Source organism: Stigmatopora argus, chromosome 2 (genome assembly GCF_051989625.1).
Source record: "Stigmatopora argus isolate UIUO_Sarg chromosome 2, RoL_Sarg_1.0, whole genome shotgun sequence".
In the NCBI taxonomy this organism is placed as follows: domain Eukaryota; kingdom Metazoa; phylum Chordata; class Actinopteri; order Syngnathiformes; family Syngnathidae; genus Stigmatopora; species Stigmatopora argus.
In genome coordinates, this window is record NC_135388.1 from 16,811,783 (window position 1) to 16,827,315 (window position 15,533).

The following is a 15,533-nucleotide window of genomic DNA, read 5'->3' on the forward strand; positions in this document are numbered from 1 at the left end:
GAACTGTCTTAGAAAATATCTGCATCTGCTAGAAAGCTGAGCATGAGGAGGATTTTCACCTTTCAACACAATCAAAAACATTCAGATAAAAGAGACCAGGGCAAAATAGAAAGCTCACATTTCCTGACTTCTGGTTGCTTGTATACAAACATTTGCGTCTGTGGAGTACCTGCTCTAGTGGGAGATTATACAGCAAATGTTTTGTTTTTGTTTGCTGAAGTTTGTTAGCAAGTTGCTCTGAAATTCCCCTAGTTATGACATTACAAGCCAACTACAATCATTTACATAAAAGACCTACCAAGTTGATCCCACCTGAAACGTGATAGCATGGCCGTTCGAATGGCTTTAATAGATTTTGATCGAGGCGCGGCGGTATTTTGGCACAAAAACTTTGAAGAAATTAATGTTTGCCAACCTGAATAGGATTCACTGGTAAAACTACTGTGTATGTCTAGATTAGTTTTAATCAATATGTAGACCAATCATCAATGAATGAATTAATTACAATACAGCCGGGGTGCCTAACTTTGGTCCTCGAATGCCCCTATCCAGTCTGTTTTTCATTTTTGCTTCCTGTACCACACCTGAATCAAATGATCAACTCCTCAGCAAGCTGTCCAGAAGCTTGAAAACTATCCTGGTTATTTGATTTCACAGTAGAAACCCTTCATCATAACTTTTTCTCTGACACATTTACACAGGATTCCACAGAATCAGATATTAGATGCAATAAGAGGACCAACATCTGGTGTAACTTGTTTAGTTCAACACAACAAGGCAGCAAATGTAGAACACAATGCCTGTTGATTCCAAAACCATATTCCGCTCATGATTATATTACATAAAGACTAGAAATTGTCTAGAGGTGAGAATTATATTTGTTACTACCTTAAATCACATGTCTCAAACCGATTCCGCCGAGGGCCGGAGTGGGTCCTGGTCTTTGTTCCAACCAATCCAGTGCCGACATTTTAACCAATCAGGTGTCTTCTAAAATAAGTAGCACCTGACTTTAATTAACTGATTACACTTGCAAAATGTATCCTCTTGTTGAGTTGGAATGAAAACCTGCACCCACTGCGGCCCTTTGAGGACCGGTTTGACACCCCTGCCTTAAATGGAATCTCAACAAGCATAAATGCAAATCCAATGATGGGGCCTTCCTTATTGCTCTAATGCAGGGGTGTCAGACTCGGGTTGGTTCGCGGGCCGTGTTAACGTCAACTCGATTTCATGTGAGCCGGACCATTTTAGATATAATATTTAGATTTTTAAAATAAATTAATTAAAAGAACTGGATTAAAAGCCCTGAATATTCAGTTTTTTATATATTTAAAACAATGTTTATTTTAGCTTTTTTTATATATTTTTTTAGATTTTACAAAATGATTTTTGAACTAAAAACACAGAAAAAAATGGATTAAAAAATTACAATTATTGATTTAAAAGGGGAAAAATCAGGAAATTTAATATACATCTATTTTCTTCATTTTAATTTGATCCTAAAACAGAAAGTCGGCACTCATGATTTACTTTCCCGGGCCAAACAAAATGATGCGGCGGGCCAGATTTGGCCCCCAGACCGCCACTTTGACACATGTGCTCTAATGAATTGACAAATCATGTATATCCACAAAAACACTTGGTCTTCTGTAACGTGGCAAAATTATGTTAAATCAGCTTAACTTAATACATAGTCACATAACATTCCATGTCGCATGTTGGCCATGTAGTGGCAAATAAATATTTATCATCAAATATTTTGGATACTTTACAATCATCTCGGACTTGTCGCAGTAACATATGCACATTCATCACTAATAAGCTTTGGATGGTTCCTCCACAGTTGTCTGTTGTTTGGGCTGACCAGCACACCAGTGTGTTTGACGCAGAATGGCTAAAGAAACGCTGCTTTTCTCTTGAAGCCAGACAAGCCATGCAAGAAGAGCTCTTCCTAAATGGTGAGTTGGTATTTTATATCTTTAATTCAGATTGTGGCTTTTGCACACAAAGTGAACTGCTTGGAAGTAAACCGAGACCACGTCCCCTAAAGTCCCACTTTCACACATTTTTTACACACCAATCGAATAAGAGAATCCTGTCAGAGTCTTCAAAATTGATCAAAAACGATCAAGACTCATACAGAACCATAACTATTGAAATTCATTAATTCATTTTTCATACCGCTTATCCTCAGAAGAGTCACGGGGGGTGCTCTTGCTAACTAGAGGCACCATATATTTTACCGGTGCACTTTGGGCGACACTGACTGGGGCAATATTTTGATTCCCGTGCCATTTACGAGGGCAGCTAGCCCGCATGCTAATCATCTAACTGCAGTATATTTTACTGCATTGATTCATCTTCCATACCGCCCATCCTCGAAAGGCTTGCGGGGGTTGCTGGAGCCTAACCCAACTGTCTTCGGGCGAAAGGCAAACTACAACCTAGAGGGGTCGTCAGTTAGTCGTAGGGCACACAGAGACAGACAACCACTCACACTGCCACCGAGAGGGAATCGAACCCAGACTGCCCGCACCAAAGTCAGGCGGAAGAACCACTGCAGCATCGGGTGGATATTTTACTGCAGTTTTGCCCCAAAAAAAGAAACCCAACTCATTGGCCACATGTCTTTTGTCACTTGGTCAAAGCAATCTTAAGGGAAATATTCATATTAAAAAAACAGAACAGACTACTTATTGGCTGCTCCACTTCCTTCTTTGTGTTCAACTCTGTTCACCGCTCGGTCGGCTGTAAAAAATATACAAGCTTATATTGGCAGTGTTCGTGTTGTTCCAACTTCCTGCACTACACATATTAACAATTTCGCGATGAAAAGATTGAATTTCCTTGGGGACTAAACTAAAATGCTGGCCACCACAGTAACAAAACTAAACAGAAAGGATAGTAATACGTGAAGATGCTGTAAGAAAGTGACATCAGTTCAGTAACAACTGTAGTTTTCTGGCCAACAGCAAAATGAGGTTAAAACTGTTTTTCTGCCCTTTTTCTTTTTGCTTTGCACAATAAATGACTATGGTTTGTGGCTCAACGAAGTCCAATCTATCAAATTCAGGTAAATACCCCCCAGACCACATGATAGTGGGCTTTTAAGTTGCCCCGTTCAACCTGCTGAACAACTTGAATTGTAAAAGTGAGTACGAATTAAAGTTGCAGGTTGTTTTTTCTTTTCCACTGGTAAGGTAATGCTACTCGTCTTACCTGAATGATTGTATTGATTCCCCGCATTTTAGTAGCATTAAGTAAAAGCAGGTGGTACTGGTAAAATTATTGTTTTCACAGGGGTAACATCGTCGTAGTGCCTGAAAAAAATCATCTTCTAAATTTGTTCATTTCAACTCAATCGGTTGTTACAAAAGCAACGACTTCTAAAGTGTTCAAATTAAATCAAGAACAATCAATAAATGGGTAGGCTTTGGTTGGATTGTGTACTGCACTTTGGTCCTGCAGGACCCACAGGGCTGAGTGGCTCCTGTTGTACCTGTTCCAGACTAATTAATGTGTCCACTTGTGCGTGTTTCTCCGAAAGAGAACCCTGTTGACTCCTCTAAGGATTTATTTTCTTTGCAGTTTGGTGTTTGTTTATGAGCCTGATTATAGACAAGCTATTCAGGAGACCACAGACTTCACTATTATCTTTGGATCGGAAAGGCTGAACAATTGAGCGTGATTGCTCATTTCAACTACGATCGTGAGGAAATGTCCTCAAAAAGATGCTGCAGTGCAGAATGACGTATTCACACTTTTTAAGGCTTAATTACATCTTTCCCGGAGCCAGATTCAAATTCCTTCCACTGAGAAAAAAACATGTTGAAGATGGAAAAATTAATGATAAACAGCTTTTTCCTAGAGGTTTTTCCCTTCTAATCTCACCAGCGTTATTCATAGTTGGATTTATTTCCCCCACTCATTGAGTGAACTCAAGGCCAGTGTGCCTGTTCACAATATTCTTTAAAGTTATGATACTCAGTGGAAAGGCCACTTTAAGGTCAATGTGATACTGCAACTCTGAGGACTATTCAGCGAGCACTAGTATATCTCTTGTTCTTTTCCTATAAAAAAAAATATTTTTGGGGATGGTGACTTTTTCAGCTTATTCATTTTCTATACTTATTCAGACTGCAGTAGCATTTTGGGGTTCAGTATATATAATTGACAAGTGTTAAAACTGTATATATCCACATATATAAACTTAAATTATATTCTTTTGATAGATAATATCACATATTACTATTAGAGTCAAACAAAGTCTTATGCTTGGATGATTAAAAAAAAGTGTTAGAAATCATAGGACCTTAAATTATCTAGTTTTACATCCACTCACTTTACACAGCCTGACACACTACAGATTTTTTTTTTAAAGCTGAATATTTATTTACTTGTTTTCATCCTCTTATCCTCTACCAAAATAACCCACCATCCCTTAGACATGAGCCCATTTTTGGCTGGTATTGCTCAAGTGCTTCCCCTTGTAGCATAGTTAGTACGTAATGAAATGATTGACTTGTAATCACTAATATTTGGAGTTAAATTGTTAATGATAAAAGAGGATGTGCTTCTAATATTGAGTATCTCCTTTTTTTTCTTCTAAAATGGAAAAAAATGTGCCTGTACTGAGTCATAGATCTCTATTCTATAGATGATTTGACAGTGTTTCAAAGTTTGTAAGTAAATGTCAAATGTTACAATTTTCTGATTACACATTTCTGATTTATCAGGCTTTCTTCCTCCCTGAGATAGCCAAGTGCCAATTGGATATTCTTAAAATAACTTTATTTTAAAAGGTTACTTCAATTTATACCTGATAATTAGTACACCACGCTGTGTATTCAGCAATGTGTTTAAAGGCAAGTAATGGTAAGAACGTGGCTAAGGTAATTCACGATGAACTACATTAATTTACGATCTATAAAATTGTATATGTAATCACAATGTGTAGGATCTTATCAATGATTACTAATTATGCAAAGAATGCTTTTTTGATTGAGACTTGAGATAGTTTAATCATTCATCACAAAAGCTACAAGTAAATGGAAAATCTACAATATGAATACCTCATAATAAAATGTCAGTCCTAAACTGATTAAGAGGTGAAAAGATATTAAAATCCCACACCCCAGGCTTAATGGTCTCTATATGCACTAGAATTGTGTGCTATCTGTCAAACTATTTTCCATATGACAACAGCATTGAATTAGATGTTTCAATTAGCGTTTGAATGAAATATAAAAATGTGGGTTTAAAGCTCAATTAAAATGCAGTCCCCCATATAGTGTTTTTTCAGGATTAGATCGGGGAAGGTAATTTATGGGAGCACTTCCTTTCTGCCACATGGAAAACTAATTTCAAGTGAGGGTCAACAAAAGATCTGCATGTTCTTCCAGAACGCAAGCCCATCGTTGTCAGTATTTCCTTTCCTGGAAAAGAACAAATCCCAGAGCAAGTATGCACCGTATGTCTCACTGCCTCGTTTCCCCAACTGAGGAAGTCAAAATGCTCTTTTTACGTCTACGTCTTTTTAACATTCAAGTTAGTGCGCATTCTTTTTTTTTCAGAATGTTGCTGTTCTTTATAAGGTTCTTTTTGTTTGTCTGACTAATCAGCTTTTGTTCGGTGGAATCATGCTCATTATGGATTTACTTAATTTGCTGGCTTGTGTGGCTTGTCAGACTAATGGATATTTTTTATGCCCAACGATGTAACGCCATATGTCTATCAGACCAAGATGACATTTTGTCCTTGAAATGAATATTTGCGCTCAATTAATTTTTTAAATCGTATTTTAATTCGCTGCAGAATGACTCACTCATTTTGGGTTATACTTTGTCGTGGCTTTTCTCTTTAGGCTGTTGATGTCTAAGTAGAAAGATGACGTATTCTGCTTCACTAAAGGTTTATGTCGTGCAGCTCCTTATCTGTAAAGACACATACTTAGTCAAAAAGGTAATTTGCGAAACCCTTCCCAGATGTGCTTAATATTTGACCTTTGGCTAAGGCTATAATTTATGCATCCGTTGGTTATTTTCTTGGAGTTATAATCATGACAAATGAGTCAATATGCCTTAAAGGTCTGTAGTAATGCAAATGTTCATGGAAAATAATCCTACTTTTTCGATCCATTGCTGCTTTTTTAATAGATTTTTGGCATTCAGGATTTTGGAATTATATTTTAGTTGTGAGAATTGGAATGAGAGTGAAGACTGGTTAGCACGTCCACTGCATGATTCTGAGATTAAGGGTTCAAACTCGGGCTTTGGCCTTCTTGTGTGTAATTCGTATGTTCTCTCTGTGCCTGTGTGGGTTTCCTCCAGGTACTCCAGTTTCCTCCAAGTTCCCCAAAACCTGCGTTTAGACTTATTGACCACTCCAAATTGTTAGTGGGTAAAACTGCACACAAAGTTTTTCATTGTGGCCTGTGGTTGGTTGGGAACAATACCGGGTGTACCCGACCTACTTCCCATGATTAGTTGGGATAGGGTCCAGCACCTCTATGACCCTGCTAAGGATATGTGGCTTGAAAAAGGAATTTAGTTTTTAGGTCGACTTTTTAGCCAATATCAATTGGATGGTATGCTAATTGTCTTTGAATTTTTTATGCCCTCATGTCTAAACAAGTCCAGATTGGTGTTTTTTTACTTTTTACTAAATATATTTTTAAACTTGATATATTTTCATACACATGCACCCAGTAACTTCTATCACAAAAACACTTCCAGAGAGAAAAACTAGTCTTCCCTTGTTTCAGTCTCTTGACTTATTTCATGTCTGCGCTGAGTAAAAGCTGATTCATCGCGCGAAATATGTATGTGGTTTCCCTTTTTCCCCATCTGGTCTGAATTTTGTCTTTAGTGTCATCACAATCTTTGTAAAACAAAGGATCTCAAGCATATCTGTGGAGCTTTAACGATGGAAAACTTGCATGTTCTCCCTGAGCTGACAATCACTTAATTTGCCCTTTCAGCGGATCATAACTAGATTTCTTCAAGGCTCTTTATTAACAAACTGAAGGTTGGAGTTCTCTTATTTGTTCAAAAAGGACTGCGTGATTGTTTGGACCTAGACAAAAACAAACTGTACATTTTAACCATTTCGAAGAGGGATCAATCCTGCTTGCACCAGTTGGGATTGGACAAAGTACTGAACTAAGTGACTGATTTTATATATATATATAGTAATCCCTCGAATATTGCGGTTCATTGAAAAACCGCAAAGTAGGGTCACCCCTATTATAACTTTTTTTTTCTTCAGTGCTGATTCCCAGTAGCGAGAGTGGCTTCCGCTTACGAGTTTCAGCGTGGATTTTCACTTTTTTCCCACAAGTACTGAATTCGCGATAAGTGAAGACGTGATAATCGAGGGATTACCGTATACAGACGCTCCCCTACTTACGAACATTCAACTTACGAACAACGGTACATACGAACATGTCTGCAAATTGCGTTTAAGTCCAAAAATGTTCGCAAGTCCAAGTTTGTATTTCGCGCCTTTTTCGGAGTAGTACTTCTTTCCGCCGCTAATACCGACGCCTGGCGCTGTGAGAGCTCAGCTCACCCAGCATCTACCTTCTTCTTCGTTGCAATGCGGAAGTGCGTGAATGTATCTCCAGTGTGCAAAGAACCTTTTTCATTTGTATCATGAAATATCTCATGCATCCATTATTGAATATGGTTGGTAAAAAGCTAAAGGCTTCTATTGAGGGAGTTGCAAGGAAGAGGCAAGCCATTTCATTTGAAACGAGTGGCAATAATAACGAAGCTTGATGCGCGTGAGAGTGGTGAGCGTTTCACGGGCATTGAATCGTTCGACCGTCAGTACCATTTATAAACAGAAAGATCGAGCAGCAGGACCCAAATATTGAACGTTGCACAAAGTTTGCAAATCAATTGAATGATGCCATACAGTGCTACCGCATCATTTATGATGAAAAAAAGAAGAAAACTGCAATCGTCATTAGGTCGCTTCTTTTGGCCAGTTTCTAATACATAAATCTCTCTCTCTCTACAGTACTGTACATATTCTCTCCATTTTATTAAATGATTTTTTTTTCAGTACAAACCAATGCGTGTTACTTATACAAGCCTTAAACATACAAATGCACTTATATAAACCTTCAATATACTTATATCGGCCTTAAACATAAATTATAATACAAAATATAGCACTGAATCAACTTACAAACAAATTCAACTTATGAACAATCGCTCGGAACCAATTGCGTTCGTAAGTAGGGGAGCGTTTATATGTTTTGACGAAAGTTTGGCGACACTCTGTTTCCTTGTCGACGATAATGTCAAATATTTATTCATCTTATTAGACGTGCTTCATAACTGAGCAAAGAATACCCGAGATTTTGTACAAACGTAAAGCTGACATGCAAAATGACTTGAATGGCTGGACATCGTAAGGCTTTTTCTTTAAAAAAAAGTGTTCTATGTAAAGTAAAGCTTTTATTTGTTTAAAAAATCAATACTATGTATATATAGTCAGGCTTTTTTCTTTAAAAATGACCATGTATATTAAGGGTTTTTATTAAAAAATGACCATGTATAGTAAGGCTTTTTTATTTTAAAAAAACGACCATGTACAGTAAAGCGTTTTTCTTAAAAGACGACATAGTATAGTAAGGCTTTTTTTCTTAAAAAATGACATAGTATTGTAAGGCTTTTTTCTTTTAAAAAAACGACATAGTATTGTAAGGCTTTTTTTCGTAAAAAACGACATAGTATAGTAAGGCTTTTTTCTTAAAAAACAACATAGTATAGGCTTTTTTCTTTAAAGACGACATAGTATAGTAAGGCTTATTTTCTTTAAAAACGACACAGTATAGTAAGGCTTTTTTGTCTTTAAAAACGACATAGTATAGTAAGGCTTTTTATTTACAAAAAAGACCATGTATAGCAGGGGTCCCCAAACTTTTTCTTGTGAGGGCCACATAACTTTTCCCTTCTCTGATGGGGGGCCGGTGTCAGTTTGTAACAGAAAAAGCCATGGAACATTAACTTTCTGTTGTGCCATGCACAATCTTCTCCCTTTGCTCTGAAGTTTATGCACGACACCACAACCGTCATTACAGAATCCCACGTCAACATTTTGCAGCACAGTGCTTGGTGTTGAATTTGGCAGTGGACTCGTAGCGGGGCGGTGAGACCCCTTTTTTCCAACTCCCGGTTCATGCGTCCCATTATTAGACCGCGAGTTTCGGCCACCATGCTAGGAGCCCCGTCAGTCGTGATGCTAGCTAGCTTTGACCAGTCCAGGTCCAACTTCTCCATGGTTTGGCACACTTTGTCAAAAATATCCTCTCCCATTGTAGTCCCTTTGAGACTTTGGAGGGCTGCCAGATCCTCGCAAATCTCAAAGTTTGCGCTAACTCCACGAATAAAAATGAGCAGTTGCGCTGTCTTGCACGTCCGTGCTTTCATCCAGTGCTAATGAAAAAAAGTCAAATTATTTCGTCTTCTGCTGCAGCTGGGCATATACATTACTCCCGATTTCTTCAACGCGTCTGGTCATTGTACTCACCGACAGACTTACGGCATTAAATGCATCTTTCTTCTCGGGACACACCTCCTCCGCGACAGTATCCATACATTTCTTAACAAACTCTCCGTCAGTGAAAGGCTTACCGCTGCTTGCTATCAATTTAGCAACCCAAAAGCTGGCCCGAACGGATGCCTGGTTCTGCTGAGATAGTAGTCCACTTTTTCGCTTTGAGAGTTTGTCTGCTCGTATTTGGCCTTGCAATCTATCGTACTTGTCTTTGTGACGGGATTCATAGTGTCGGCAAAGATTGTATTCTTTGAATACCGCCACCGTCTCTTGACAAATGAGACAAACAGCCTTTTCTTTGCATTGAACAAAAAAATAATCGTTTGTCCACTCCAGGTTAAATATCCTGCATTCTAAATCAACTTTTTCGCCATTATTCCGTTCTCAAACAGGTTGCAGTTTTAATATGCTTGAATAGTCCGCGATGGTCCCAGGGCTCCGCCCTCACCTGCGATCGTCCAGATGTCTCGGTAACACTGCTCGTGCATGCAACGGTGGACGTGCCCGCATGCATCAAAGGGAAACACTCTCCCCGCGCGTGTCACCAAAGAAGCAATGCGAAGCCCCGCTTCACTGGGATGATTTGTGGGCTCAGCAGGGGTGCAATGAACCAAACACAAGATTAAAATGTCCCAGTCTTCAAGGCCAAATAGGAAAAAAAATCCGATAGCGTCTCTGGTATTGTTCAGAGGGCCGGTCCAAATGTGCCGGCGGGCCGCATCCCCCCCCCCCAAAAAAAAAAAAAAAAAAAAAAAATTCAAAAAAAAAAAAAAAAAAAAAAAACATTCCGATAGCGTCTCTGGTATTGTTCAGAGGGCCGGTCCAAATGTGCCGGCGGGCCGTATCCGGCCCGCGGGCCGTAGTTTGGTGACCCCTGATGTATAGTAAGGCTTTTTTCTTAAAAAATGACCATGTATAGTAAGGCTTTTTTGTTTAAAAAAGACCATGTATAGTAAGGCTTTTTTTCTTAAAAAACGACATAGTATAGTAAGGCTTTTTTTCTTAAAAAAACGACATAGTATAGTATGGCTTTTTCCCCTAAAAAAACGACATAGTATAGCATGGCTTTTTTTCTTGAAAAACGACATAGTAGAGGAAGGCTTTTTCCCTAAAAAACGACATAGTATAGTATGGCTTTCCCCCCTAAAAAACGACATAGTATAGTATGGCTTTCCCCCCTAAAAAACGACATGGTATAGTATGGCTTTTTTCCTTTAAAAAACGACATAGTATAGTAAGGCTTTTTTTCCTAAAAAACGACATAGTATAGCATGGCTTTTTTTCTTGAAAAACGACATAGTATAGTAAGGCTTTTTTCCCTAAAAAACGACATAGTATAGCATGGCTTTTTTTCTTGAAAAACGACATAGTAGAGGAAGCCTTTTTTTCATAAAAAACGATATTGTATAGTAAGGCTTCTTTTCTTAAAAAAACGACGTAGTATAGTAAGGCTTTTTTTCTTTAAAAAATGACATAGCAAGTAAGGCTAAGAGAGTCGGAGAATAAATCTGACTTCTGATTCTTCACCTTCTAGTTGTTGCTGTGGTCCACTGGCAAAATCATTGGGAACATGAGGGGGGAATCAGGAGTGAGTTCAATTCCACTTGTTGCAATTCTCAAATTGTTTATTGAGGTAATGAAAAGGATAAATACAACTTCCAACTTTACAGTGGTGCAGTGGAAAAGACAATGGGTCAGAACTTCAGGTGGACTCAAGTTCAAATCAGGGGTGAGTTTGAGTCCACTCTTTTCAATTCTCAAATTGTTTATTGAGGTAATTAAAAGGATAAATATAACTTCCAATCATATCATTTCAGAAGACACTGTGGTCCAGTGGCAAGAACAATGGGTTGAAATTGAAGTTGGACACAGGTTCAAATCTGGAGTGAGTTCAAGTCCACTCTTTGCAAATCTCAAATTGTTTATTGAGGTGATGAAAATGATAAATATAACTTCCAATCATCTCATTTCAGAAGTCACTGTGGTCCAGTGGCAAAGACAATGGGTCAGACAGACCTCAAGTTAGTGGGTTTGACTGCCATGTGGGAGATGGGGTTTGAATCCCGCTCTCGTTTGACTAATCACTACACTAGTAGTTCAGTAAAGGGGTAATCCTTTTTTCATTCAAATAAAGACTTAGTCATTTTTTTCAGCAAAACAATATTTCCGGTCAGCCTTCGGCTGACCGGAAGACAGTTGGGAGGGGGGGGTTCCTGGTGGTGTTCGACAGTCGGCCTTCGGCCGACTGCCGACACCATACAGTCGTTGACTGGCGACACCGGGACGTGAACCATCGACACCCACGTCGCAGGCAGGTGACTAACCCACTACACCACGAGGCGGCCCGCCTATACATGATTGGAAGTTATATTTATCCTTTTCATTACCAAATAAACAATTTGAGAATTGCAAAGAGTGGAATTGAACTCACTCCTGATTTGAACTTGTGTCCACCTTAAATTTTGACCCATTGTCTTTGCCACTGGACCACAGTGACTTCTGAAATGATGTGATTGGAAGTTATATCTATCCTTTTCATTACCTCAATAAACAATTTGAGAATTGTAAAGAGTGGAATTGAACTCATTCCTGATTTGAACTTGAGTTCACCTGAAGTTCTGACCCATTGTCTTTGCCACTGGACCACAGCGACTTCTGAAATGATGTGATTGGAAGTTATATCTATCCTTTTCATTACCTCAATAAACAATTTGAGAATTGCAAAGAGTGGAATTGAACTCATTCCTGATTTGAACTTGAGTCCACCTGACGTTCTGACCCATTATCTTTGCCACTGGACCACAGTGACTTCTGAAATGATGTGATTGGAAGTTATATCTATCCTTTTCATTACCTCAATAAACAATTTGAGAATTGCAAAGAGTAGAATTGAACTCATTCCTGATTTGAACTTGAGTCCACCTGAAGTTCTGACCCATTGTCTTTGCCACTGGACCACAGTGACTTCTGAAATGAGGTGATTGGAAGTTATACCTATCCTTTTCATTACCTCAATAAACAATTTGAGAATTGCAAAGAGGGGAATTGAACTCACTCCTGATTTGAACTTGAGTCCACCAGAAGTTCTGACTGTTTGTCTTTGCAACTGGATCACAGTGACTTCTGAAATGAAGTGATTGGAAGTTATATTTATCCTTTTCATTACCTCAATAAACAATTTGTGAATTGCAAAGAGTGGAATTGAACTCACTCCTGATTCCCACCTCAAGTTCTGAAACAATATTTTTGCCACTGGACCACAGCAATAACTAGGAGAAGAATCAGAAGTCAGATTTATTCTCCGACTTTCTTAGCCTTACTATACTATGTCGATTTTTTAAAGAAAAAAGCCTTACTATATACTGACGCTCCCCTACTTACGAACAACGGTACATACGAACATGTCTGCAAATTGCGTTTAAGTCCAAAAATGTTCGCAAGTCCAATTTTGTATTTCGCGACTTTTTCGGAGTAGTACTTCTTTCCGCCGCTAATACCGACGCCTGGTGCTGTGAGAGCTCAGCTCACCCAGCATCTACCTTCTTCTTCGTTGCAATGCGGAAGTGCGTGAATGTATCTCCAGTGTGCAAAGAACCCTTTTCATTTGTATCATTAAATATCTCATGCATCCAATATTGAATATGGTTGGTAAAAAGCTAAAGGCTTCTATTGGGGGAGTTGCAAGGAAGAGGCAAGCCATTTCATTTGAAACGAGTGGCAATAATAACGAAGCTTGATGCGCGTGAGAGTGGTGAGCGTTTCACGGGTATTGAATCGTTCGACCGTCAGTACCATTTATAAACAGAAAGATTGAGCAGCAGGACCCAAATATTGAACGTTGCACAAAGTTTGCAAATAAATTGAATGATGCCATACAGTGCTACCGCATCATTTATGATGAAAAAAAGAATAAAACTGTGCAATCGTCATTAGGTCGCTTCTTTTGGCCAGTTTCTAATACATAAATCTCTCTCTCTCTCTACAGTACTGTACATATTCTCTCCATTTTATTATTATTATTATTTTTTTCAGTACAAACCAATGTGTGTTACTTATACAAGCCTTAAACATACAAATGCACTTATATAAACCTTCAATATACTTATATCGGCCTTAAACATAAATTATAATACAAAATATAGCACTGAATCAACTTACAAACAAATTCAACTTATGAACAATCGCTCGGAACCAATTGCGTTCGTAAGTAGGGGAGCGTCTGTATATATTTATTCTTATACAATATTTATTATCAGGTTAGTTTTTTTTAAATTAAATCCTCTTAATTTTGCTGTGTGTGGTCTTTGGGGTTGTCCCAAATCACTTGTTTGATTTGTTTAGCATAGTTTTTCTTACTGCAGCCAATATGTTATCTTTTCTTGGGACTGGAAATGGCTGGCTCTGAAACCAATAGCCTGTGCCACAGTGCGAGCAGTGCCAAAAGAATTCAGAGGGATAAATTTTCTGAACGTCGATGTGTAAAATGAACTTGTCTTTTAGCAAGGTTTTCAAGCCGATTTAGAGTGAATTGCTAAGCAACTGAGATACATCTTGGCAGGATACTCGTTAAGTGGGTGCTTTCCCTGAAGAACACTTTTCATGCAGCCACATAGTCATTTGTTTGCAACGATCTCAATTATAAATGGGATTTTCTGCTTGAATAAACCTCACTGTACTAGTGTCAACGGCTCAATTCCTCGACAGCTCTTGAGAAAGAAGAGACAGGCGAACTTTTTGTATCATTTATTTCTGCTTGCATCTCATCAATGAATTATTATTTGATTACAATGTTACTTTATAAGTAACTACTTGGTAAAAAAATATGTTAATTCAGTAACAAGTAGTTATGCTTTCTAAAATTCTAGTATAGTCCCATCTGAACAAAGCTACCATGTGTGCATTCCACATGTGGCCATTCAAATGATGGCAGCTTTGTGATAAAACACACTCCAGTCAAAACAAAGTTACTCTGGGAGCTGCATAGGAGGTGACACAGCCCTCTAGGCTTCAACAGAACACAATGAGTACAATGCCTTGAGCTACCTGACAACCACTGGATCCACAGATTCAGATTTCCATCTCTGGAAAAGCCACTGTTGCGAACCACATTTTAGGGTGAGGGAGTTATGTATGCATACTATCTTGTCAGGTTGTTACTGTCTTTTCAAAAATGCGCCTCTGCAGTCATTCCTTTCTGTCAAATCCCTAGGGGTTTATATGAATGAGCACAAACACACATGCACACACTCGTTTGTTCTCTCTGAAAACAGACATGTAAGCAAAAAACAAGCATATGAATTTTGACATGGCCTCTCAGCCCACCACAGCTGGAAACTATGCAAAAGACAGCAAAGTGGATTCTTCGGTGACTGGACACACAGGCCTTCTCAGATGAGGAGGAAAGCGTTGATTTAATCTCCATTTTTTTCCTACCCATTTTTTCATTCGCATTGCTTTATTTAATCCATGTCTAGCCACTTTTTCCTATGCCACAAGTGCAGTGCACTCAGCAGGAAATTACTTGCAGCTCCGCAATTATGTAAGTCATGTTGTTTTCTTAAATTGACGGCAGTGAACACAAAGATGTACTTGTCATTTGTTTGTATATAGCCGAACATCTGTTGGTGCTAAGAAGTAATTCCATGATCAGAAGACCTATAATCATACAAATTTCTTTTCGTTCCTTTGATCTGTCTGCCTTTACATCCATGTGGTGGAAATTTCTCACAGCAAATTCTGTAGTCATCTGTTACAGTCAATGTTGATATACTACTGTACAAGTGGCTCTAAAAAAATTAGAACATCGCCAAGAAGTCCATTATTTTTTTGTTAAGCCGTTGCAGAAAATAAAAAGCACGAATTGATAGATTATAAACCTTTGCTTCTTGTAATCCAGATAATAACAATTTGCATAAAAAATATAAAAACCCAAAATTCAGCGCTGAAAAAAAGTACTATTTTGA

The 15,533-nt window shown here is 38.4% G+C and overlaps 1 protein-coding gene across 2 annotated transcripts in view; it reads left to right on the forward strand.

The window, feature by feature from the left end:
- Positions 1-15,533, forward strand: part of bbox1 (butyrobetaine (gamma), 2-oxoglutarate dioxygenase (gamma-butyrobetaine hydroxylase) 1) — a 37,137-nt gene that overhangs the window by 5,749 nt on the left and 15,855 nt on the right. For both annotated transcript variants that reach the window (XM_077591231.1, XM_077591225.1), the window contains one exon: positions 1,847-1,961. In XM_077591231.1, coding sequence (XP_077447357.1) covers positions 1,847-1,961 — 115 coding nt within the window. The remainder of the gene's footprint in view (positions 1-1,846; positions 1,962-15,533) is intronic.